Source organism: Cupressus sempervirens, chromosome 5 (genome assembly GCF_028749045.1).
Source record: "Cupressus sempervirens isolate cs-2001-9-10 chromosome 5, ASM2874904v1, whole genome shotgun sequence".
Classification (NCBI taxonomy): domain Eukaryota; kingdom Viridiplantae; phylum Streptophyta; class Pinopsida; order Cupressales; family Cupressaceae; genus Cupressus; species Cupressus sempervirens.
In genome coordinates this window covers 443193060-443221051 of record NC_143122.1, presented here as the reverse complement: position 1 = coordinate 443221051, position 27992 = coordinate 443193060, and the positions used below count along the sequence as shown (strand labels likewise).

The window sequence follows — 27992 nt, the reverse complement described above, 5'->3', positions numbered from 1 at the left end:
AAATAAAGCTTCGAAAGAAAGGAGAATCCTATCTCAATTATTCAATGTGTGTATGGTTGCCAAGGATTTCCATATCAAAAGAGTAAAAGATGCATGCTGTTACTATAAATCAAATAATGACTGCAAAACGTGATTTTATCATCCTATCAAAGATCAAATAATTCAGTTCGACCTTAATTAAGAAGATCGTAGTCATCTAAACGCTCATTGTATTGCAACACTTTCTTTCTGATCTTTGATGTGTCAACCCATGTAACAAAGTCTTCTATTGTCCTTGTCACCAAAAATGCTGGATCTGTAACAGTATCTGGACCAACACGGATATCTGAAGAACAGCTAAAGAAAACTTTGTAAAATTGCCATTTTATGCTAATGTAAACTTATTATGAGGCAACTTCATGACTAAACATATCTATGATCACATAATTTTTATCTTGATTTCCTCAACCAGATTTAAGATGTGACATCCTAAAGGGCATCTTCTATATCAGGAAAAAATGCTTTTAGCAAGGTAAGAGATTTTCACAACAGTGCATATTAGTCTACAGATTTTGCTGGAGAAAACTGGAGAACAATTTTTGAATCATCATGGATCATACTCCACGATCCGACATTAGCAATAAACTGTGAAGAATCAAAAAGCTAGACTCTTGAACGAAGGTCAAGATGCCAGGAAAACAGGTTGCCTTGGGAGATGCAGGGAAAGGTTGAAAAAGGAGGAGACAGTAGTGGAGAAGCCTTACACTCAGAATGAATACCCAGGGTAGGAAAGTTGAAATTGGATCAACTATCAGATTTAAAAACAATAACAATATATCAGGAAAAAAATATATAAAAATTTGATAGAAAGAAAAAGAAAAAGTACAAGCACAGATGTACAAAAAAGGAAGTGGGACAGAGAGCGAGACGGGCTGGGAATAAAGCAAAAATATATAACCGAAGTAGAAAAAAACAAGAAATTGAGATGATGCAGGAAAAAAAATGAAAGAATAGTAGAGTTGAGGCAGATCAAGAAGGAGAATTAAGGAACAACAGAAAATGCTGAATAAAATGCAGGATAATAGGATGAAACACAAAACGGAAGTGGGGAAGCAGAAGGTTGAGAAACACATATACAATGTTACTGGTTGTTGATACTACATATTATACATTACAAAGGTACAACGACTTTGTATTTTGCAATGCTAATGGTAATTGGTAACATATATTATACATTACAAATGCACATATAGATAAGAGTTAGATAGGAGGAAGGATACGGCCTTGTTCAATGAATGTCACAGCTTCCTTGAGGCTTTCGCAAAAATGTAACCTTACAAGAACGGTAGCCAGTCGACGCCTGAAAAAAAAATCCCATTCAAAAAATTTCACCTTGAAGCTTGCTCGTATGCTCTATAAAGCAAGATAATTTTGTCCAGCAAACTCAACGTTTTACAGTTATATTACCAACACCCTATAAAGGAACTAGTTTTACCAATTATACCTGCAGAAGGAAGAAACTGACAACTTCTCACACAAAGCCAAGCTCTTCTTTGTTGGAATCACTCCAATGTTATATCTGAAGAATTAATACAAATATTCCGACATCAAAACTGCAAGCGTAAATTCCTCAAAAACCTAAGAAACCAATAGGCCCTTGATGTTAAAAAACATGGCCTTGTAAAGGATAACTTCCATAACTGTTCCATTTCCTATATTTAAACATTTAATCATTTAAAAAGCACAAAAAGCAGTATCCGTATTCTTAGCTGTGTTTTTCTGGGTAGATGCAAAAATTGTAACACAATCTACCCAGAAAACACAGCTAAGAATTCTAATGGATTGTGGAAAACTACTATCTACAAGTATCCGTATTGTTAATCAAAGAGGAAGTATTAGACCATGATACTTGCTGCATTCAGCAACAGGATTAATTTTTCAAGGGTTTAAGAGATTCTAAACTATTCAAAAGGGACATCTGTGATAATAAACTGATTCAGCATTTTCAATAAGAGACTGTATTCCAGATATTGAAGTTTTCATATTGTGATGTAGACGAGGGTTTAGAGATAGGTTAGCATTAAGGAAAAAGAAACTGTCCTTAAATCACCAAAAATAGGTCAATAGGACTAAACAAGTACATTCTATCACAATATAGAAGTGCTAGGTTAGAGAAGACCCTACATCATAAACTGGTATATCCAAGCATAGTTTGCAAACTCTCCAAGTACTCTCAGAGTTTCCGAGTACTCTCAAGTTCAACTCTATCACAATATAGAAGTGCTAGGTTAGAGAAGACCCTACATCATAAACTGGTATATCCAAGCATAGTTTGCAAACTCTCCAAGTACTCTCAGAGTTTCCGAGTACTCTCAAGTTCAACTCTCATGTATTTATAGATGTAAAAAAATGTAGGTAAAAATGTTGATACAGGGAAAACATTGGATTAAATGCATTTTTCACATCATTTTAGTGCTATAAAACTACACATTTTCTCTATTGAAATGTCAATTACTAATTTAATACATTTTGTAATTGTATTCTACAAAAACATATATGTTTATTTAAGAGATTTTAAATTTTAGTACTTTCTGAGTTGCCGAGATTTCGCCGAGTTTTTGTTGAGTATATGCCAAGTTTTTTCCGAGTTGAAAATTTTGGGCTTGCCAAGTACTCTCCGAGTCCAAGTCTGCAAACTATGTATCCAAGGCTACTAATACATAGATCCAATATATATTTATGAAGAACTCGCTTACTCATGTTAAATGTTCAGCATTCGCATTGAATGGTTGTGATTCTATTATTGTTATCAACGCTTGAGTATGGATTGCTCCATTTAACACACAAGGATCACTCTTGATAGTCTAATATTAGCCATGCATTGAGTAATAACAAATTCCAGGTGATGATAAAATATTAAAATGTTAAATAAATACCCTAGGTTAGATGCATTACATATGGTGTCAGGCATGTGGATGCATGAACAATAGCCAGAAAAAGATGGTCTGATTACAATGGGCCCTTTCTTGCTCACAACAATTTCTTCATTTAAATTAATGTAGCATGATACATATTAAGAAACAGAACCCCATATATAAAATATGAACAAATCAAGTAAGAGTTTAAAATGAGTCCTCACAGTTTTTCTAGAAGGCGATCAGTCATCTCAATTCGAAAAGGGTCTTTGGGATCGATTTGCTTCAATATCTGTACAAGCTTGGTAGCCATTCCACACAGTCTATTGTATCTGAAACGGCAAAAAGAAAAGCTCTTTATCAAAGTAAATAGCAAACTTGTACAAGAATTTATTTTAGTCTAAATATCATCTACTCCCTAAATCAGCATGAATAATAATCGCTTTGAAAAACACAAAACATTCAAAAATTGCAAATAGCTCTCTGTGCATGAACCAAGTACTGAATTAAGTCTCTGTGCATGAACTAAGTCCTGAATTAAGTTAGGAATATGATGTATAGCTTTTTTCTCTATTGATATTTTCAGAATCATATGCAGTGAATCACAAATAAGCATGAAGATAAACCACAATATATTTCAATGATAAATCACTTTTCTCTATGTAAGACTCTAAAAGTAACCAATTAATTATTAGAAAAAGAGATATGAAACATTTGAAGATCCTGCAGTAAATGGTTTTGGCTGTATAAATCAACATATAGTGCTCCATTTTTAAAAACATTAGCATTTTGTAGAATACCATATTATATTTGCACAAACGGGTTAAACCCTTCTTTCTGCACTTGATGCCGCTTAATTCACCAGATGGTCCAAATAACATGACAATTCTTGGATTCTACAAATCATGATTTGATACAAGATATCAACTACCTCATTCATATAAAAAAAGAAAAGACAATACTAATGGAGATAACTCAAAATAAAAGGTTGATATAATTTCGACTCTGAAATGTCTCACATAAACTTCAGGATATGCATTGAACCATATCCTGCAAATTGGAAATTCTGAAGCACATAATCCTGAAAGCGTATCTGCACTATAGCCTTAGTCCGGTCTATAATACATACATTTAAATATTGTTGTACTCCTACCAAGATGACCCATTTCATGATCATTATTCACACCAGATCACACTTTCAATCTTTTTGAGTGTCGTTTGCCATTTTTGTTCCCACTTACATTTGGAGCTAAGTTATATGAATCCCATTATTTGCATCAAAATTCAAGTACAAACTGGAAAGAGTAAAATTGGGAAGAAACAACCTAATGAACTTTGGTTTGGTCATACACCTACAGTAAAATAGTAAATACTTTAGAATGATCCTAGAGGTGGTCAAGGCATATTTCTTGGTTATTCTACTAAGAGTATGGCTTACAGATGTTATAACTTAAGGCTAGAAAAATTGTTAAAAGTATAAATGTAAGAATTGATGAAAAATTCAGGTGTAAGAAAGAAATTTTGAGTATGATTCAAATGAGGATACTAATCAGGCGAGCACAAGTCAGAGACCAGTACAAAATCATAATGCAGAACAAGAACTATTCTTTGAGATTGACAATGGAATTCGTGATCAGATTGAAGAACCTAGAGAAGAACAGAGAATACCAAGGTATGTTAAATTAAATCATCATAACGAAGAGATTATTGGGAAAGCAGTAGTGGAGTAATGACAAAAGGTTGAACAAGAACTGAGATATGTTTGATTTCACAATTTGAACCTGAAAATACTGATGAAGCATGGAAAGTTGTATCATGGATTAATGCTATGAAGGAAGAATTGGAGAAGATTGAGAAGAAGAACACATAGGAATCGGTTCCTAGGCTTAAAGACAAGAATGTTGTAGGAACTATGTGGGTATTCAAAAACAAGATGAATGAGCAAGGAGAAGTGCTAAGAAACAAAGCAAAACTGGTGTGTAAAGGCTATTCACAACAAAGGAGATTGATTTTGAAGAAATCTTTGCTCCTATGGCAAGATTATAAGCAGATAAACTATTTTTAGCATATGCAGCTAACAAGAAATTCAAAGCACATCAAATGGAAGTTAAATCAGCTTTTTTGAAAGGAGAATTGGAGGAAGAAGTATACATTGAGTAGCCAGAAAGATTTCCATTGATCGAGCAACAAAACATGGTATGTAAGCTTAAGAAAGCCCTTTATGGATTGAAGCAAGCTCCAAGAGCTTGGTATGCGAGGTTAGATTAAACACTTATTACATTTGGTATTCAAGAAAGGAAGTGCAAACAATAATTTGTATCTCAAAATTAATTCAGATAGATTGTTGATCATTGAAGTTTTTGTGAAATGACATTATTTTTGGAGGAAATGATGAGGTAAGTAACAAATTTTATGATGAAATGGAAGGAGAATTTGAAATGTCTATGATAGGACAGATGAAATACTTTCTTGGCAAATAACACAGACTGAAGATGGTATCTTTATATCTCAAACTAAGTATCTTAAACTTAAAAGAACTATTAGTGAAATTTACATATAAAATTGCAAATCAGTTGGAACACCTATGGTTACAGATTGTAAATTGACTGCTACTGATGACTCTCCTAGCACTATCCAGACAAGGTACAGATCTATGATTGGTGGTATACAATACTTAACTCATACTCGACCTAACATAGCTAGTGCAGATGGTATTGTGGCAAGATATCAAGTAGAACCTAACGAATCACACTTGGCAGCAGTAAAAAGAATTTTCAGATATTTGAAGGGAACTTAGGAATTTGTTTATGGCATGATAGATCAAATGTCTTCACATTATTTGCTTATATTGATTGGGCAGGAAATGTTGTTGATGACAGGAAAAGTACTAGTTGAGGTGCATTTTTTCTTGGAGGAAGATTGGTCTCATGGTTAAGTAAGAAACAAGATTGCATATCACAATCTATTACAGAAGAAAAATATGTAGCAGCAGCAAATAATTCTAATTAGTTGATGTGGATGAAATAGACATTGAAGGATATTGGTATAACCTTCCTTGAACCTATCATCATGCATTGTGATAATACAAGTACAATTAACATGTCAAAAAATCCAACATTACAATAAAAAATGATTCTATAAAAAACCTTTCTTTTGGAAAGGTATACGTACAAGAGGTTTGAAGACTGTATGTTGAGGATATTCATAAAATTGTATCCTAATGATCACTTTTGGATTAATGGTTTTTCACCATATGTTGTCATCAATGTCAAAGGGGGAAAAAGTTGGGAATAGTAGATATTGTTGGCACCAGGGAGTGTTGCAGAGATGTATTGATGACAGGTTTTGTCATTGATGTCAACATGTGTTCTTTGGTTTATGACAAACTCAGATTTTGTATATCGCAGGCTACTTATCAGTTCAGCATAGAGAGTGGTCGACAAATTTGGGCATGTGAGCTTATATTTGTGTAGAAGAATGAGTGTAGACAACACATCTATGTTCACTGTACTTTATGCAATGTTCTGGATTAGTTACAGATTGGTTTGTGAAGATTAGTAAGAGACCAATGCGCAGGAAATCATAAGAGTCAGTTACAGTATGTTTTCTATATCTTCATGGTGGGTGGGAATTAAATGTTGGCGAGCATGCAGAATGATAGAAGACTTGTTCGTGCGAAAATGTTAAGATTTGTGAGTCATTTGACTTAGTTTGGAAAAGTCATTGATGTGTAACATGCGATGCATTTTACTACCAGAGTTTGCTATATCTTCATGGAGGGTGGGAATTAATATTGGCGAGCATGCAGAATGATAGAAGACTTGTTTGTGAGAAAATGTTCAGATTTGTGATTCATTTGGCTTACTCTGGAAGAGTCATTGATGTGTAACATGCGATGCATTTTACTACCAGTCGACTAAGTGATTGTAGCGTGTGAAATATCATTGGCAAATGGTATATTCTTATTGTATTGTGTAGAAAACTATGTAATATTAGTACAATGCTTATGAAGGCATATATGCCTCATGGTCCTATGTAATTAACTGTACATTGGGAAAGCACTAATAGGTCGACCTAATAAATTATTTGTAATGGGTATGAAGGAAAGTTATTTTCCTTGTTTGGACTGTATGAACTATATGGAATGATAAATATAGATACAAGCCTTAATGCTGGATTTTCAGAGCAGAGCAGCGAAATTGTTTGGATCCTTGTGAAGAGGTATGAGTGGAATCTATCATTCCTAGTGGACTTCAAAGGAACTGTTTAGGCAAGTAAGTTGTAATTTAGTCAGTTAAAGCTTATTGGATATGTTATCCTAAAAAATCTATCTTTCAATTTTGTCAGAGCATTTGTAGGTCTACTTGTTCTCATCAACCTATAACCTTCTAACAAGGATTCAAGGTCTCTTAACATGGATTTGTCCTTTAACAAGGATTGTTGTACTAAATGAATTGTACATGGTCACATCCTTTCACAAAGAACCTATATATTAATACATTATCTTGTGGGTGCCATCCCCACCGGAGTTTTCCCTCTAATCAAGGGTTTCCCTATTCAACAAAATCATTGTGTTATGGTGAATGGTTTCTTATTGTTGTGCTCTATTGTTTTAATTGTTGGTGCTCACAACTTATTCAACCCCCCCCCCCCCCCCCCGCCCCCCCCACCCCCAAACCAATTCTAGTTTGTGGACTTTACATTCTTAATAATTGGTATCAGAACATTGACAGATAGATATTTTGGTGTAGCGGCAACCCTAGTTAGCAACAAGTGATATAAGAGCTTGGTCACAAGTTTGACTCCTTGCAGCCAACAAAGGGTTATGCTGAGAGGGGGATTGTTGGCAGTGGGCCAGCATCCCTCACTAGATTCACAACATGGTTTAAGAACCTCATGTGTCTTCTACACACAGGAACAGTCCAATTTCCTTCAAAGTAATTTTAAGTTCTATGAATCTCTTTATTGACATCAAAATTCAAGTACAAATTGGAAACAAGAAAATTTGGAAGGTTGAAGCCTAAAAATCAAAATGATACAATATGCTAGAGAGGAGAATCATACAAAGTACTAGAAAACACAGCCATATCCCTAGTATCAAGTATTCAACTCTCTGCAATTTCAGATAAAAATTTAAAAAATCACTAAATTATCGATACCCTCCTCCTGACCCATTGGGTTTCAGTCCAATTTGTACCTGGTCCACATTCATAACCAGTCTGCTTTGGCTTTTGGACATTCCATGAATACCAGTATCTTCCTAAATGATGGTGAAACAAATCTCAAAACAGTGAAAGGTGTCATGAAATTCCACTTGCTCCCACATTTCTCCTAACCTCTATTCTTCAATTTCTTATGGTTGAATTTATTGTTTTTCCTTGCTATGATATTTACATCAATATAATAATAATATTTGCATTTCATAATATATTTTAGGCCATGCTTAACCTTTTCCACATTCTAAGGAACGTTAACATGTCACCCATCATTGCTCACTGTCTAATATTTCTATAGTATTTTTATTAATATTTTCTATATTTCATATATAAAATTTATAAATTATACATTTTATATTAATATTTTATGTATTTCATACTACATATATAAATATACATGCATATGTTAGAATCTGAAATGATGAATAATCCAGAAAAAACGGTGTAGATTGCGAATGTAAATGATACAAGATCAAAATAACAACAGTCTCCATGAGATAACTGCAAAATGTTAAAAGAAGAAAAAATAGCATAGAAGAATGAAAGAGCAAAACCTGCAGAATGTAATTGCAATGTAATAGAACAAGATACTCATATGAGAGTAATAGGTGAGTATATAAAGCACTTACCACCCAAGAGACTAAAAAACACAGCCAATGTGGGATGAAGTGAAAAAGTCTACATGTGAAGAGAGCTATAATGGAGCTAGCTAATAAAGAGCTAGATAACTCAAGAAACCAATTCACACTAACACCCCCCTTAGCTAATAAAGACCTGGATAACTAAAAACCCATTCACACTAAAGATGGGTCCTAATAACTAGACCTAGTCACTCTAGTTGTCACAAAAGATGACTGTAGGCTTCCAAAAAGTTATGTCAGTTTTAGTGTGAATATTTAGAAGCCATATAATCTTGAGCAGCAACAATAATTGCTCCTTGATACTCAGCCTCCATAGATTAAAGAGCCATTGTAGATTATTTCTTGTATGACCAACAAACAAGATTGCAACCAAGAGAGAAGCAATCTCCAAAAGTAGACTTCTGCTCTTGAGAATTACCTACCCAATCCAACTTTGTGTCACCCACCAAGTCAAAATCCATGCCCGGTGGATGGTGAATCCCAGAGTTGTGAGTACCCAAAATGTAGTGAAGAATCCTCCTAATTGCTTTCCAGTGTTTTTTCTGAGGCTCTTGCATGAATCGAGAAACCATGCCTATAGCATATGGAATGTCATGTCTTGTGTGTGTCAACTATATGAGATAACCAAAAAGTTGTGGATACTAATTTCCATCCACCGAAGTTGAAGAACACTTAGCCTCAAGTTTGACCTCAAATAAAAAAGGAGTCAATGCAAGCTTTTAGTTAGCCATGCAAAATTTAACGAGCATATCAAGACCATAGTTAGGTTGTGCAACAAATATCCCTAAAGAAGACTCAGTGATCTCAAACACCAAGAACCAGTGCAGAAGGTCCCGTAGATTAAAGAGCCATTGTAGATTATTACTTGCTCAACCAACAAACTAGATTGGAACCAAGAGAGAAGCAATAATCGAAAGTAGACTTTTGCTCTTGAGAATTACCTACCCAATCTAAATTTGTGTCTCCCACAAAGTCAAAATCCATGCCCGGTGGATGATGAATCCCATAGTTCTAGGTACCCAAAATGTAATTAAGAATCCTCCTAATTGCTTTCCAGTGCTTTTTTCTGAGGCTCGTGTGAATCAAGAAACCATGCTTATAGCATATGGAATGCCATGTCTTGTGTGTGTCAACTATACGAGATTACCAAATAGTTGTGGATACTAATTTCCATCCACCGAAGTTGAAGAAGCCAATGAAGCTTTTAATTAGCCATGCAAAATTTAAAGAGTATATCAAGAGCATACTTTGGTTGTGCAACAAATATCTCGAAAGAAGACTCAATGATCTTAACCCCCAAGAATCAGGGCAGAAGGTCCAAGTCTGGCATAAAAAACCAAACATAAAGGGCAGTTTTAATTGCGTGAATGGTGGGATGACTAATTCTCTATGATCAACAAGTCATCAACATAGAAAACAAAAAAAGTGAGAGTATCATCCTACTACCCATAGGAGACTTATAAATACAGCAAACAACATCGATGAGCTGCACCAATAGCAAGGACAAGTCGAAATTTATTTTGACAACTAATGCAAAAGTCTCAAAGTAGTCAATCCTAGGAACTTGGGAGAAACATTTGACAACCAAGCAAGCCTTATTTTTATCAATCAGCCCATCTGAAAAAAAATTTATCTGTTAGATCCACTTACATCGAAGAAAGACAACCCATCTGAAGCAAGAGGATTTAAATCCTAAAAAGAACAATTGTCATGATGAAATGGCTCCTAAGTGACAATCGATGGAGAAGTGCTTGAAGAAGCGCTAGCAGGACCCCCCTCAAAAGGAACACTCATCTCAATCATCAACTCATGAGTGGTAGGATTCAAAGGCCTATTACCTTTGACATCATCTAGGTATCCAATAAATATGTGAGGTTTTCTTTGTGGATCCATGGCCTTGTTGGCAATATGTCAACATCTCTCGCGGGGTTCAAAACATGGCTTAACTGCCTCTTGTGGTTGTATAAGATTATTGGTTGTATAAGTCAATCTTTTGGTGCAACACAACCTTGACCAATCTAATAAGTGGTTTCAGAGCTTGGTCATAGGTCTGAATCACGCACGTCGCAACGAGACACAATGGGTAGGGGATTGTTAGTAGTGTGCCAATGTACCTTGCAGGATTCGCAACATGGCTTAACCTCCTCTCATGGTTGTATAAGACTATTGATTGTATCATGCATTGACAGGGCGATCTATTGGTGCAAGGGCAATCCTGACTATTCTATCAGGCCTTGTGTTTCAAAATGGGAATGTAAGCCCATGCATGAGAACCAAATACTCGAAAGTGCTTTGTTAAGGGTTTCCAACCAATCCAACCTTCAAAGAGAGCAACTCACTTCACATCTTTGAGAGGAACTCATATCTGAATATAACACGGCATAGTTTATGGCTTTTGTCAATCATGGTGGTGCAAAAGATTTGGAGTGTATCCTACAATTGTTAATTTCTTTCAAGGACCGATACTTTCGTTCTACAACTCCATTCTACTGAGGTTTGTAGGGAATTGTATGCTATAAGTTAACACCCTTTGAAATACAAAATTGCTCAAACTTTTTCTTGACATATTCCCCCCACCCGTTGTCTGTAAGTTGAACTTCAAAGATTTCACATATTCTTTCTCTACAAATGCTTTGAAGTTCAAGAATAAATCAAAGACTTCAAAATTTTGTTTGAGAAAATATATAAAAATGTATTTGGAAAAATCATCAACAAAAGGTCAAAACAAATCAGACTCTACTAAAAAATGGACATGGGTTCAATAGCAACAAATCACTATGTACCAACTCCAAAATGTGAAGCTCTCCAAACTTTGCTTTTGTCAAATTTCTCTTCTAGATGCTTGCCAAGAATGCATCCCTAACAAACACCATTAGAAAAGCGAACCGGAGGCAATCATATAACCATGTTATATTGACTGGGTTGTTGCACCTAGTAATACTTTAAGTGACCAAGCAATTGATGTCACAAGGTACCCATTTCATTAGAATGAGAAAAATGCAATAGGAGGATCAAGAAATGAGAAAACAAATAGATCTACTCTCCCAACTATGATTCTAAAATCATTGTGCAACTCACAAATTACAATTGAATCAAGAGAGACCTCAACCTGCTTGCCTAAAATTATGTCTAAGTGATCTGATATACTGATAGGAGACACACAAAGGACAACATGAAAAGTTCCATCCCCCACATCAATAGACCCTCTCCCACACATCTCAATAGGAGTGCCATCACCCATCAAAATAGAAGGAATAGAACATAGATCCAAGATTGCAGGTTCATTCTTTGATGAAGTCATGTGGTGAAAGACACTTTTATCAAGAACCCAAGTGGGATGGTGGAGAAGCAAACACTACAAATGCCTTTCCTTTCTTTTTCCCCTTGTTGTTTTCTTTAGACTTGTTAGACCCCTCATTTGAACTCTCTTTTACTGATTCAAAGACATTGACATTAGTCTTTTGAAGAATGTTTGTCAAATGATCAAATTCATTTCTTCAAACATTTATGCTGGATCATGATTGGGTTTTTCACAATAGGCTCATTTGACCTTATATTTCTTTTTGACCTTATATTTCTTAGGCTTGGCACTATTAGAAGATTGGGTCTCATTAGTTCCTATTGGGGTAGCTTGTTCTTATCCTTCTTATTACCAGATTTGCACATTAGAGCCCCAAATCAGATCCAAGTCCATACTAAGTCCAAATTCGTGAACCGTTACGTACTGGACTCATGCAGGGTCTCTAGATTTGATCCTATGGATTTGTCTAGATTCACGGTCCATGATTCTAGACAAATCAATAGGATCAAATCCGGACCCTATTGTTGATCTTTGGTAGCTTCAGTTGGATAAACTATGAGAGTAAAGAGCAGAAATCTCTCTCTCTCTCTCTCTCTCTCTCTCTCTCTCTCTCTCTCTCTCTCTCTCTATATATATATATATATATGAGATATTATATAATTAAATAATAATTTGTTATTATATTTAATTAGATAATAATGGATAGACATGTCTCTTCCTTAATATAAATAAGAGTGATATCGCTGCCATTGGAAAACATATACCAAAAATGCAATGCAACTACATTTGCAGCAATCCAAAGATCTAACATGGTGTCGAAGCCAACTACAAATGTAGAAGATAACATAATTATCATGGCACATATCATAGAAATACATTTGCACTTCGAAGACTAAAGGGTATATATCGCAAAGGATACTACATATTATAGAGGTTATTATACATACTGCAGAGTGCATACCGAACACACTTGCCCACAGGAAGATCGATCAAGGTTGATCGACATCATTGAACATATACACAGACTATAAAGCAAAACAAACAAACAAAAAGGTGGAACTTTATTGCCTCAACCCATTAGTGCATTTAACAGAAGACATGAAGAAAGGTGGCATGTGATCAAACAAGGTACTGGATCGACTTTAAAGGAACTCTGCAAAAATACCAAGACACTTGTACATTTTAATGGGTTCATTTGATAACAGCCGGCACTTAACAATTCCATTCAATGTTAAAACGTTGGGAGATATATATGGTGGAGCTACACAATTCAAACCAGGGAGAAAATCATATAACAAGAACAAAGCCAAGAACTTTCGAAGTGAGAATTTGCATGACATAAACTAGCAATCGCATTTAAAGTAGCACGATTGAGAAAATGGAAGATGGGACATTGCTAGCAAACACAAATTGTCCTTGGCAATAGTTAACCATGACGGCCAGTGTAAGAGCAGGAAACCTTATGTTGTGTGCCCATACGAAGGTAGTGAGGGGAGACCTAAGATCAACGATGGGGCCCACCAGCTTATACCACATAAAAGAGAAATGAGAGGAGTTTGTGAAGATATATTTATAAAAGGAAAGGAATATACCTGACATGGTACTTGATCCAATGACGTGGCATTCCATATCACCATGGTGATAGAGTTGGAGAGAGTTATGTTTCGGACTTTGGCGATCACCAATTCTTGAGTACTATCAATATGGGTGTGAAGTTATACTTTGCAGCTCCACCATAACATAGGCCACCACGTATTAAGTGATATTAACATAGCAACAACCAAACAGTACGGAGGTAGTTAGTGAAGCCGTGACACGGACAAGGATTGAGCAACAGTATTAAGGGGATAGGGAGAAGCATGGCCCCACACTTTAGGTAAGAGTTATGATATATTACAACTAATGATATTTGTAATCATTTAACTATATTTGAATAGAATTAAATCATCATGAGTGTATACGATCAAATTACTAATGTTCTTATGATTAAAATATAATAATATTATTATTGAGAATAATAATTAATATTATAAGAGCTATTTGCCTTGATATTTTCCTCTATTTGCCTTGATATTGCAAGAAAGGAAGATCAATTTCAGACTCAAAGGGAGTTTCAGCAATTCTTTAAAGGCAACTTTGAATGAGGAGCTCAGATGATTTATATTCAGAGGGAGTTTGAAAGTCCATGTGTGTGACTATGTTTTAAATGGGTCTACCCCTATGTATATCATGAGGTAGTGACAACTTCCAAATGATTATCACTTCTATTTGCAGAAGTTATTGAAAGGTGACGATCTTACAATAGCTTAATTTTTTATTATGATGGATATTTTACAATGTCTATGCAGATCATGATAGATTATACTTTGCACGGTGGATGTTCATATGGTAAGTATTATGAGAATGTGTGTGCACATATGCTATGAACATTTTGAGAACATGGTGAATGTTATGCAAATTGATGTTTAGGAGGCCATTACACAAAGTACTTGGTGAATATCAAATGAGTTAACATTCACGAGGCCATCACTCACAGTACTTGGTGAATATCTTGCAACTCAACATTCAGGAGGCCATTGCTCAAAGAGTACATGGTAAATGTCAAATGAGTTGACATTCAAGAGGCCATTACTCCCAATATCTTTATATCATATTGAGGTAATATATGGTCATGCGTTTATCCTCCCTAGCTACGAGGGAGTGTTGTTTGGTAGCTTCAATTGGATAAACAATGAGACTAAAGTCCATATGTGTGTGTGTGTGTGTGTGTGTGTGTGTGTGTGTGAGATGTTATATAATTAAATAATCATTTGCTATTATATTAATTAGATAATACTAGATAGACATGTCTCATAATGAGACATGTCTCTCCATGTCTCTTCCTTAATATAAATAAGAGCAATATTGCTGCCATTGGAAAACATATACCAGAAAGGAAATGCAACTAAATTTGCAGCAATCCAAAGATCCAACACCTATAGGAATCCATGTAGACCCGAGAGAATCTGGTGCAAATCCCAAGGACCCGCATCCCCACCTATACATACACACGAATCCCCATATATATATACACACACACACTCATGAATCCTTATGAATCATAATGGAAAAAAATAATGAATCCACGAATCAAATTCTGAAACCCAAATCCGACCTAGAACTCGAATTGGCAACTAGGTTTATCCTTATTGTTACTATTTTGACTGTTATGTTCTTTTGTGCCTCGATTGGTAACTAGGGCATGTGACTTCTAGATTTTACAATGTCAATCTGGATTAGCTTATGTTGCTCCCATGGGAGAGAAATAGCAAAATCATCCAAGGATGGCATGGGAAATTGAGACCTAAGTGCAACCTTAATAGCATTGAAGGTAGAAACAAATATTGAATATTCAAAACTTACTTATAGAGAATACCAAAAATCAGTTGTCAATCTTTCTTAACAATTCCACGTTGCTTTAATTATATGCTTACTCATTTCAATTTTGTGAAGAAATCCTATATTGTGTAAAAATTGCCTAGATTAAGATTTATGAGTTCATTTTCCAACATGTGACACCTCACTATATCTTGAATTCCAAACACACTCTCTTTGTCCAATTTTTGTAAGGAGTATTCAAAAAGTCAATATGAAAGAGTAGTCCAAGAGAAACAGACAAACACAATGTTACAAATGCTTCATCATATATGCTAAACCACTTGAGCTTTTCTACATCTTCAGTAGGTTCAGTTTTTATCCTATGCAAATCATATTTTCTTAAGTATATTGTCATCCCTGACTTCCACTCAAAATAGTTGTAAGGAGTTGGAATAGTTGTGGTTCGACCCATTAATAGAAATGTAAAAGAGCTGAAAGAAAGAAAACACAAGAACACTGCCAATGCACTCTCACGATTTTCACTAGTATCAGAAATCCCCTCCCCCAACCCCCCAAACATTACAATGTCAATACTTTATAGCATAGGACAATTACAAAGTCTTTCCCAGTGTTAAAGCGCACAAAAGCAACACAATATCTAGAAAAAATAGCTATGTAGCTCTACTCAGCACCAATTTCAACATGCAACATTTGAAAAGAATTATGAGAAAACTGATAAAGGTCTACATTAATCGAAAGCACTCATCTTTATCTTCCCAACAATATCTTGTTGACTGAAATCCAATATCTTTCTCTGACCAAAATCTAGCTGCTCTGAAAAAATTTCTACAGTTTTTCAACTATTTTCTTCAGACATTGTGGTGTTTTTTCATATGATGAATTAATTACATGATATTTGCTCCTATAACAAAGATAAGCATCGTACATCTAATTCTAGCACTGGGAGCACAATTTAGTTGGACCATAGATGGACTAATCGCCAAAAGCAAAAACACACCAAGGCTTGAAAAAAGAAATCAGGAAAAACTCAGCCTGTTCTTGGCAATAAACACAAGACTCAAAAAATTGCTTGAATTTAATTACAAATGCTTTTTTCTTTTGCAAAATTCAATGAGAAGATATATCTAATGAGTCAATAAATGAGTACACAAAAGAAACAGGCTAAGTGTAGATATATTTAAATGCAAAGTGGGTACAAAATTGCATTCTCATGAAGAATGTTGATGGTTGGAAGCAAAATAGTAATTAGTTTTTGTACAACTAAAAGTAGATACATCATTACAATTACATTTTCCTCTTCCCAGCTCTAGTAAAAACTAAGGCAGAGGTAGAAATAGAGGGTCTAGGCCTAGAAGTTTGCATTAGGCATGATTGTGCCTCCTGGCCCAATGTCTTACTCAGTCGTGGCTCATCCTTCATCCTGGATTCAGCTCTACCTCTAGCTTTTCTTGGCTTTGGTAATGACCCCGAATCCGACTCATCATCCTCAATATAATCTAGTGTAAAAATGAATCCACCCCATCCTCCTCCACTGTTTATCTCTCCAAATCATTGATGTCATCCTCTGTAAATAATGGAGGTTGCTCTCGTGATGTCCAAACACAATAAGGATCTATATCATCCACTTCAATTGGACCAGCTACTACTTCTTGTGCCTTCCTTATTGCGCAAAGACAAGATCATTGAGGTGTTGCTCTTCTTCATGCAGATGGCTCACACATGCTCCAATTGTGCTCACAATCAGATAAACTACAAGGCTGACATAAGATTCTAAGGGCATATTTTTTGAGATTTAGGGTATTTCCACCCCAACTTTGCTACCAGTCTTCTAAAAAATTAAATATTGAAATGTTAGAAAGCAAAGATAAAACAAAAATCATATTTTATCCATTTATCAATTACTTTAGACCCCAAAATCCTAATGGCAAATGTTGTACCAAGGTTTTGAGAAGTTCTTCCTCTAAATGCATGTAGTGAGGCCTTCCCAACCTATCCATTAAGCTCTGAGAAAGAATCCCCAGACATCAAATGAGGATTGAGAAAGAAACTTACTACATGAATGGGTTGGTGGAGCTGATTGTTTCGCCTCCTATTAATAATTTCCTAGATCAGATCAAATTTGAGCCTATCGCCCTCGTAGTAATTTTTTATGACACCATGGCATGCCATGGCCCTATCCATAGCCTCATAAAATACCCCATTGGAGTTTGATCCTCATCTACCAAGCACAAAACTCTAACCTAGGGCTCATACACCTACAATTGAAAAATACAAATCACAAAAAGATAAGTAATGAGGTTACAAATTAATAATGAGAGACTTGAATCAAGAATAATTAAGATTTCAAGTTTTGAAGTTACCTTCACAATCTCTACAACCTTTTGTGCAAAATGGTTGTCAAAGACTATGCATGCAACACCCTCTCTGCAAGCATTTGTTTCAAAGAGGACGATGCACCAAAAATGCTTTGCAACATCAAGGAAATCGTTGCAAACCTTGTGACACCGGATCTCACCAAATCTCTCCCTTTGTTCTCTCTCATTAAATGTAGAACCTAAAAGTGATTGGAATATTTTTTATGATCCTCCTTGCAACATTTTTTTATGTGTTTTTATAATCTTTTTCCTTAAAAAAAATTTGATGTGTTTTCATAATTTTTACCCTTAAAAAAAATTGATGGGTTCTCATGTTTTTCCCCTTAAAAATTATGGTTGGGTTTTTAAGTCTTTCCTAAAAAATCACCTCATGGGTTTATAATTTTTTCCTCAAAAATAATTTGGTGGGTTTATAAATTTTTCTTCAAAGATTCTCTAGTGGGTTTATAATTTTTTCTTGAAAAATTATCTATTGGGTTTATAATCTTTTCCTCGAAAATTACTTGTTAGGTTTATAATTTTTTCCTCAAAAATTATCTGGTGGGTTTATAATTCTTTCCTTGTAAATTATATTTTCGGTTATACCATTTTTCTTCAAAAATGAAGGTTTGTATTCTTTGATCTGTGTCTTGAAGTCTATGGTTTGGTTTTGATCGATTTTTCACCTCCAAAATTGTGTCTAATTTTTCTCCTAAATAAATCAAGGTTTTTTGCAGTTTGTTTTGGGGCATCATGCTCATCTACAAAGTTTTGAGGGTTTGTCGATTTTTTCTCAAAATTGTGCTAAATGTTCTCAATGTTTGTCTTTGTCTCCAAGGAACGCAGCTCTATTATCCAACATTAGGTTGAATGCTCTGTGATGATTTCCAATCAGGTGTTTTGTTGATTCTAGGAGGGTTAGTGGCAAACTCATCTCAGTGGCAAAGTTAGTGTTAGGCTCTTCTCTTTTTGCAAAGCTTTTTCAAGAAGGGAGCACCCTTCTCTATTCTTTAATTGACAGACTTTGGCTTCTTGGTCATTTACATTTTGCAGACCTAGGGAGGGTCACAACAACAACAAAATGTTTTTAAGAATTTGTGACCAAAAGACAACAATTAGACAATGACAATTTAGGTAGGGTATTAGAATATAATGTTTCTTTGATGGTCATCTTAGGTAGTCTCTAGTTTATTAGGTAGTTTCTATTTTTCATCTTTAGTTCACAATTGTTTCTTTTAGAAACATCACCTTTGTAAATCTATATAAGGAGCTTTCATCTCCTTTGTTTAATACAACTACAACAATATGGTATCAAAGCTTCTTCTTTTTTTAAACTAATTTCATTAATTAAATTTCCTAAGTTAATTTCCGAAATTGGCTTTGAAAATCTTTAATTTCTTCATGATATTTTTAGACTCATAAGATTTTTGAAATCTTTTGCTTGCAATTATTCGAAAATTTGTTCGCAAGAATTGCTTGGTGATTTTTTTGAAGGGATTTTGTACAACCATCATGGTTTGATTTTCTTGGGCGTCCCAACTCATTTTTGGCACCATCTAGGGTTTCAAAAACAACCATCTTTCTCTTATCTACGGCCAGATCTTTTCCACCATTTTTTTACAATGAACTCTACAATTTTCTTTCGTTTTTGAGATCTTTTCCGTGCCACTTTGAAAAACTCACTGTAGGTGCTTGGTGGGATTTTTGAGATCTAAACTGGCTAATCATCATAATTTTTTGGGTACCTTGTTTTTTGTGCCTCAAACTTTGTGTCATTGGAAAATTATTTTGATTTCATATTCCATCGGGATTTTTTTTTATCTCTTTTAAATCTTCCCCTGGTTTTCTAATTCAGCTGGAAAAATTTCTTGAAATTTGTATCGATGATACTTCATTATTTTTCTTGAGTTTGTACCTACAATTTGCCTTTGTTTTCTGCATTGGGATTTGTATTTCAAATTTTGTGCTATCGCCTCTTCTTTGATTTTCATTTTCCATGCATTGGGAAATGTGCAAGATGGCATCATTGACCAACTTAATGTTGGAAGGTAATCAAAGATTCAACGGATAAAATTATCCGGCTAAGCCTTTTGAGGATTCCCTTGCAATTTTTTGTTTTAAGGTTAGATTGACCATTAAGGAAGGGTATCAAAGTTAAATCTCTCTATTTGTTTCTCTCTTTCCTAAATTTATTTATATTTCTAATGATCACTCTTCTTCTATGTTTCCATATTCTCTCTCTGTTCTAATATGGAAACTCCCTCTCTCACTCTTCTATGTTTCCATATTCTCTTTGTTCAAATAAGAGAACTTTCTCGTTCTCTCTTCACAATGTTTCTATTTCTCTCTCTTTGTTCATTATAGAAACATTTTTGCGTATATGTATACTTGTATATATGCATCATCTGTGATCTTTGTTTAATAACACATTCATTATTTTACCAATAGGAGTTTCCTGGATTGCCAGTTTTTTAATGTGGGGAACTGAGTTGGTTTATTCAGTACGCTCTCTACTTCTACAAATTTGATTTTATGATTGAATAGCCTATGATGAAGGCCAAGTTTTCTATGCCTCAATAGGGCTTGTGCTATATAATTCAATAGAGGCATTGTTGGTTTATTTGGGAAAATTGTAGGAATGAACTCAGATTCTTTCATTTCTTACGCCTACTTTGAACATTTCGAAAGTGACAAAGACAAGTTTGCTTCTTGCAGGAATGAAATATTTGGCAGAAACAAAGAACAAGCGATAGCCTTTTAACGATGCTAAAGCCACAAAGGCAAGCTTTTGCTGATGACTTATTAAGTTATTTTTGCTTACTAGCTTTTTACAAATTTCCACAACAAAGGTGATCACACACTGATCATTGCTCCAAAAAATTTGCAGAAATGCCATGCAAAGCTCCTATCGGCTAACCATTACGTGCAAAAGAGCATGTGACTCTTAGTGGTATTCTTGATTCTTAAGGTGTAGCAATAGCAATGAATCTGATATCATTAGCGTCCTTCCCCTCTAAGCATCTAAAGGCATCCTTAGTAACTTTAAGAGTTGATTCTTAGACATTTCTTTATGAATAACTCCCTTCTTTTCAATAAACTTTTCACCCTTACAAGTTACAACATGAAGGCTAGGGACCATTTATGTATTTTTGTCATGCAAATATGACAAGAATACCCCTTAAAAGGCCCATAATGCTTAACAATGTGAAGCATACATGGTCAACAACATGGATGACAGTCATGGGTGTTTGTAGCCTCTCCAATTCCCAAGCAACACTTCTCCTCCTCCTCCACCATGGTTGCTCCCTGTAACTACCAGTTGCTGCTCCTACACCACCAAAGGAGGGTCTATCCCATACAACACCACAGAAAAGAAACCTTAAACTTCCTAAACGTAAAACAAGGGTCAAGCAAGGAAACTCAACATGATAGTGAAATATATTTCCCTTTTTCGTTTCTTTTCTAGTGCCCAGAATTTTGACCAATTCGAGCTTTTTGACTTAGCAGCAACCTAGAGACATCTTCCCAAACTAAAAAGAAACTTTTCCTAAAAACATTCCCAAGAAATTGTTTGGACCAAATAGACTACAAAAAAGGACTACAGGTACTTGCCATATGTTTGTGCATTTTTCCCTTCTTGTGTTTTGTTTGCCCTTACTTTTAGTATTTGTAAAAACATTTAGTGTAACCTGAATTGAATTTCGCAAGAGTCATATGGACGCCAATAAGCATAAGGGGAATGTTACAATTGTGCATATTATAGCCTCCGTCACAAGGTTCGAGTTTGATAAGTCAGGGATTTATGCATCTATGTGACTGGAATGAACAGTTTACCTATTTAAATAAAAAAATTAAGAAATATCAGAGCACTATTTTAAACATGCATGCTCAAGTCTAGTTACTATTTCCAAGTCTGAGAAGAAGATCATAAATACAATAAGAAAGAAACCTGTGTAAATCCAGCCAATCGATTAGTCCCAAGAGGATAAAGATCAGCAACCCTAAGCGCCTTGCGGACATGTCCAAGAAAGGCTTAAGGGCTTCTATCTATAAAACCTTGAGGGAACCCGTTGAGTTTGGTGTCTAAGAAACCTATTGCATTTCAGCATTCTTATAAACGGGAATAATAACCATGAAACCTATTGCATTTCAGCATTCTTATAAACGGGAATAATAACCATGATAGCATGGTCTTCTCAATTTACAAAGATAGCTTATTACTAATTTACCTACAGTCGTTATCTTTATGGTATAAATTAAGTTTATTCAAATACAGTAAACATAGATTCATTTATGCCTAATTAGATGGACTTACTTGGGGACATTACACAATGTGGCAGAGAAACAGGCAGCATATGAAGCTGTTGTATTGGAAGAAGAAGCTGGGAGTGAAAAGGATCAACCTGGAAGGTAGCCATTGGTGATAGTAAATCCCTCAAGCAAGGTAAGGCTTTAACAAGGACCATTAATAAATTCATCCATGCTAATTATACATTAGAAATGTCCTTAGAAGATTTCAATATATCTCATATCTATGGATACAGTAACAATGCAAATTTGAGTTGGGATCAATTTGATGATTTGGCATGGGAGGAAACTAGCTGCGGTATGCCACCTACGTGATCGCTCATGATTTCCTTGTATCGAAGAAGGCAGATGTGACAATTTGCTTAGGGGACACTTATTGTGGGACTCATATTCCAAAAGTTCTCTCTTCCAATGGCATTGTTTCCTCATAGTTTCTGGCGTTGGTGTGGTAAAAGTAGGGTATAGGTGCATAGTGGAGGCAAATTTTGTAGTAGACAGAAATATAGCAGTTTGCCTTTTCAGGAGAAATCTCAGAGAAAAGATTGAAGGTCATTTTCAATAATCATGAGCCCAAAATCTTGCAGATTCTGGATTTCATCTTGAGTGATGAATTTTTTAAGTCAGAGCATAGGCATTGAATCAATTCCCATATCATGGATGTCTTTAGTGGAATTTGGGAAAAAGGCTGAGGTGAAAATATGGGTGAATGCATTGAAGAAGAATGGGTAGTTGGCTTGGAAGTTACTGGACGCTGTAGTGCCAGGAAAAAGAATTAAAGATGAAAATAGTTTCTGGTGTACTGTCAAAACTAGGGATGATGAAACTAGGGATGATGGGCTTAAGCCTTTCGTCATATGGAGTAACAAAGGGTCTCCAGATGATTGAAGATCGGAGGTGGAGTAGACTGTAAAAACCTGCTGGGATATTAGCAGGAGTGAGAAGCACTGGCACATGCAGAAAGGGAGGCCAAAAAGAGGATGGGGTCTTCGACTCCAACCTTTGAGCCAAGTGATCTCTAGGTAAATAGCCCTGTGCATGCAAAGGTGGAGGATGGCAAAAGAAAGGTGCCATATGTAATGGGCACCTACCGATTATAACTTCGTGAAACACTTTGCAAGCAAGCTCTAATACCACTATAATGGGCACCCTGGAAATGCCCAAGAGCTGAACCAACTGCTGAAATAGATTTTAATGTCTTTGCGTAGATTTAAAACCACATAACATGAACAAGAAGGAATTTATGCAAACTGAAGATTGTACTACCACTGCTGAAATAATATTAGTTCTCAAACTAATAAATCAATTACATAGCAATGAATTTCAAAGGCCAAATCCCAAGGAAATGAAGTCTAGAATGTCACAAGAGAGGATAGACGTCCTCTAATGCCAAGAACAAATCTATAACTCACACCTCCAAGCTCTTATCAAATGCAATTCACAATAATCCGATGCTAAACAATGAAGGCCCCACCTCTATTTATACTTTTCCTTCACCCTTCTAGAAGGAAATAAAATATTAATTAATTGCATTTACTAGAAGCTTCCCCCTTCCAATAATTAATGCACTCTCTAGAACTCCTCCCTTAGAATACAATAATTAATTGTGCTTCTAGAAAATTAAATTACTAGAGGCTTCCCCCTTTCCAATAATTAATGCACTATCTAGAAGCTTCCCTTTGCAATACAATAATTAATTGAATTAATTAAATATAAAATCCTCTTTTAATTTTAATTTATTTAATGACTTTATAAGAAATGAATAATCAATTTCTTATTTCTCCACTTAGCCTTTGGAGAACGTCAAGGCTGAGAACTCCACTAAGTTGCTAGAAAGATGGGGGCGTTACTGTCCACCCTCCTTGAAATTGCTTGACCTCAAGCAATCCAACAACACAATGAACTCCAATCTCCATCTGGATCCCAAACGAAGTAGTATGTGACATCCCTGTGGACATTAAACCAACTGCAAACCAGCATCATCAGAACCAACCACATGTCCTGCAGCCTAGCACCCAAAACTTGTGTTGATGATGTAGAAGTCAGAATGTCACCAGAAGGCAACTCCGTAGAAGACCTATGAAAACTCTTCTTCCCTGTATCCACCCACATAATAGATATTGGACTGCAATCTAGATCATCACCAACATGCATTGAAAAACATGTAGCTATAGGCGAACCATATGCACTCATGCCAACTGTATCAACAATAGGTGTAGCCACATCAAAATATATGGACACAGGAACAAAACTAACTGTCGTAGCAAAAAACTGAACCAAATCTGTAGTTGATGAAAACTCATAATCATCAACATGTGCACCATTATTAGAACACACATCAACAACTACATGCATACTGCTAAACTCCTCGTTGGATGGTTCAACTGACACAGAAGTGGCTACTGATATGACAATATCCTCTCATTCTCCTAATCCCACTATTGCTGCATTGCCATTCCCTGACAAAGCCTCATATGTGGACTCCCGACTCTCCACACATGACTCAACACCAGATTGTGAATCAATAATACTAGAGCGTAAACCCACATCTACTGACTCCGCTGAAACACTCACATCACCAACATCATAGTTGGGTGGCTCTATATGTGCCTCGGTCCCATTATTATTGCCCCTATTGTTGTCGTTTCCTCCATTGTTATTGTTTCCATTGTTGGCATCATTTGGATTGATATTGATGCCCATCTGTCTAGCCATAAGCTGCAACATCATATCCATTCACCTATTATGCTCCTGTTGCATACGCTGCCCCTCCTCTAATGTACCCAATAACCGTCTAAGCATTTTGTCAAACACTTTTCTCTCTATCCGGCTGTCCCAAATTCCCTATAAGACCTCCACAGGATGGCAGGACTTATAGCTCTGATACCACTAGAATAGGCTCCGATACCACTATAATGGGCACCTACCGATAATAACTTCGTGAAACACTTTGCAAGCAAGCTCTAATACCACTGTAATGGGCACCCTAGAAATGCCCAAGAATTGAACCAACTACTGAAATAGATTTTAATGTCTTTGCATAGATTTAAAACCACATAACATGAACAAGAAGGAATTTATGCAAATTGAAGATTGTACCACTGTTGAAATAATATTAGTTCTCAAACTAATAAAATCAATTACATAGCAATGAATTCCAAAGGCCAAATCCCAAGGAAATGATGTCTAGAATGTCACAAGAGAGGATGGACGTCCTCTAATGCCAAGAAGAAATCTATAACTCACACCTCCAAGCTCTTATCAAATGCAATTCACAATAATCCGATGCTAAACAATGAAGTTCCCACCTCTATTTATACTTTTCCTTCACCCTTCTATAAGGAAATAAAATATTAATTAATTGCATTTACTAGAAGCTTCCCCCTTCCAATAATTAATGCACTCTCTAGAAACTCCTCCCTTGCAATACAATAATTAATTGTGCTTCTAGAAAATTAAATCACTAGAGGCTTCCCCCTTTCCAATAATTAATGCACTATCTAGAAGCTTCTCCTTGCAATACAATAATTAATTTAATTAATTAAATATAAAGTCACCTTTTAATTTTAATTTATTTAATGACTTTATAAGAAAAAATTTAATCAATTTCTTATTTCTCCACTTAGCCTTTGGAGAACGTAAAGGCTAAGAACTCCACTAAGTTGCTAGAAAGATGGGGACATTACACCATATTCACTGGGCTGAATGCCCATTTTGAAAAGTTCTTGTTAAATTTATTCACTAGGCTGGATGCCTATTTTATAAAGTTCTCATTAAACTTTTGTGTTAATATGTAGGAAAAGATGGATTTCAGCCAGTTGCATGGTGTTTCTGTAAATCAATGTATGTAAAAAAAGGCCGATAATAGCCAATTTTAATAAGGCAGGGGTTGGAAAGACGGTTTTCTGGTTTGATTCTGTATAGAGCTGCCATTTTTTCCAGGGCTGTATGGGATATAAGGGAAGGGTGGATACTGCATGGTCTTGGTGTGTAGATGATAAAAGTCCAATTTAAGTATGTTCTACGGTGAGAAAGTGGCCTGCAGGCTGACATACACAGTAAATATAAATATGTTATTACAAGTTATATAAGCACTAATAAAATATTAACATATAATATTTTCACTGAGTGAAAAGAAATAGTAAGATCATTTTTATTGAATCTAAAATATGCAACTATATCTGTACAAGCAGACTAGACCGCAAACCAGGAAACCAATGTGCCGAGGCCTTATACTACTACCTACCTGGCACCACGATAGTGATACCAACGTAATTTGAAGACTCTGTGAGTACTTTGCAAGACTCACCAAACTCCCAAGACTTTGAGTCCTGCTCCAAGACTCCCCAGTTTTAGGCTTGGACTCTCAAGTCCTAAGTTTGAACTCTTCAAACACCCGAACATAACATAGTGACTGAATTCTCAAATTTTGAGATTGGCCGAGCCAAGTCTAGCCAAGTCTTGGAGAGTACATGGCCGAGTCCTACTCCTAGACTCCCAAGTCTTAGACTCAGACTCTCGAATCCTAAGCTCAAACTCTTCTGCTGCCTGAGAATAACAGACACAGTGACTGAAATTTCAACTCATGAGAGTTTTTGGGTCATATGATATGAGCAAGTTTCAATTCTGATTAATTGATAGTCAAAATAGACTTTTATGTTCTCTAAATGCATTAAATAAGAAAATTGTGTGATAATATGATTTTCTTTTTCCCAAGTCTATGCCAATTTTTTCACAAGTGCCAAGTTAAAGTCAAAATTTTGGGCTGCAGAGCCGATTCTGAATCCAAGGTTTTGAACCAAGTATACCAGTAGCATGCAACTTTAGGAGTAATTATTGAACCAAAAAAAGAGCATGTTGCTGGAAAAATCATGAACTCCTTGAATACAATAGAATCTATATTTGGCAAGTCTTTGCATCACAGCCATACAAGAGATTAAAGCTTTTACCAGCAAGAGTTATAAGACACATTGTGAATGGAGCAAACTGCTACCTGATGAATCTTTCAGAATCCAATTCATTTTTGAAAAAATGCAAACGATATGATAGATATCAATTTCCCCTTTACCTACGCATTTTACTATTACAACAGATTATTTTTCTATAATAGCATACAATGTTTCCATGAAACCTGTTAGGGAAATAGCATCCATTCCTCCGACCACAAAAGATTGTACGTCCAAATGACACGAAAGACGAATTTACCATGTTGCTGAAGAACTTCAAAAAACATAAGCATTCCCAAGACTCGAAAATGAAAATGAAGGCAAAGTCCTCATTGCAAAAGATGGTGCTAACCCAGCAGTCATGTCGCAAGGTAACGGAATTATTACCCTAACACAGATTTAATAAGGACATTCAGTGTGACCCAAGATTACAATCTTAAGAATGTAAATGAAATGACCAGTTACACGAAATCCAATTACTCGATATCACATTAGATAGCCCATAACCTGGCCCGTGATATTGCATGAGAAAGCAAGATTTTATAAGGTTTTTTTATCGAGACAAGACTGTAACATACTTCTTGTAATCATCTCGTCCTGTGACATGGTAGCGGCGCATGACACTAGCCTCTCTTTGCCCTCCTTCTCTCTTCCATTCCAGAAAATTCACCTTCTTCAGAAGCTTCTTCTCATGAAATTTAAGCTTCCTCATGGCGTCCGCGTTCAAGTTTCAAATCCCTGGATACATGTCCTAGTTATAGCTTCAATGAAAAACCGAAAGATTGAAACAGAGGAGAAAAAAAAGACTCGAACCAACTTGCGCCTAACCTTTTCTGTCTCTCTGTGCTCTCTTCCTTGTTTGTCCTTGTTTGCGCTGCCGTGTTGTTATCAGAGAATCATTTCGGCACTGCAAATTGCACCGACATCATTTTTCTTATGTTTTAGGGTCTGCTGGTT

The 27992-nt window shown here is 35.6% G+C and overlaps 1 protein-coding gene across 1 annotated transcript; it reads right to left on the bottom strand.

The window, feature by feature from the left end:
• Positions 1 to 3: 3 nt before the first annotated feature.
• On the bottom strand, positions 4 to 27992 carry LOC149556694 (Alpha-L RNA-binding motif/Ribosomal protein S4 family protein). Its single transcript, XM_089831143.1, has 6 exons — positions 27864 to 27992; positions 27614 to 27773; positions 3119 to 3226; positions 1484 to 1558; positions 1260 to 1339; positions 4 to 325 (listed from the first exon to the last, which is right to left on the bottom strand). Exons 2-6 carry the CDS (start codon positions 27745 to 27747, stop codon positions 174 to 176), a joined length of 549 nt encoding a protein of 182 aa, XP_089687269.1. The 5' UTR covers positions 27748 to 27773; positions 27864 to 27992; the 3' UTR covers positions 4 to 173.

Coding starts and splice junctions, on each gene's coding strand:
- LOC149556694 (XM_089831143.1), bottom strand. CDS start 27,747: ATGAGGAAGCTTAAATTTCATGAGAAGAAGCTTCTGAAGAAGGTGAAT. Junction 3,227..27,613: donor GGACGAGATGATTACAAGAA/GTATGTTACAGT, acceptor TTGCCGTTTCAG/ATACAATAGACTGTGTGGAA. Junction 1,340..1,483: donor TCAGTTTCTTCCTTCTGCAG/GTATAATTGGTA, acceptor TTTTTTTTTCAG/GCGTCGACTGGCTACCGTTC.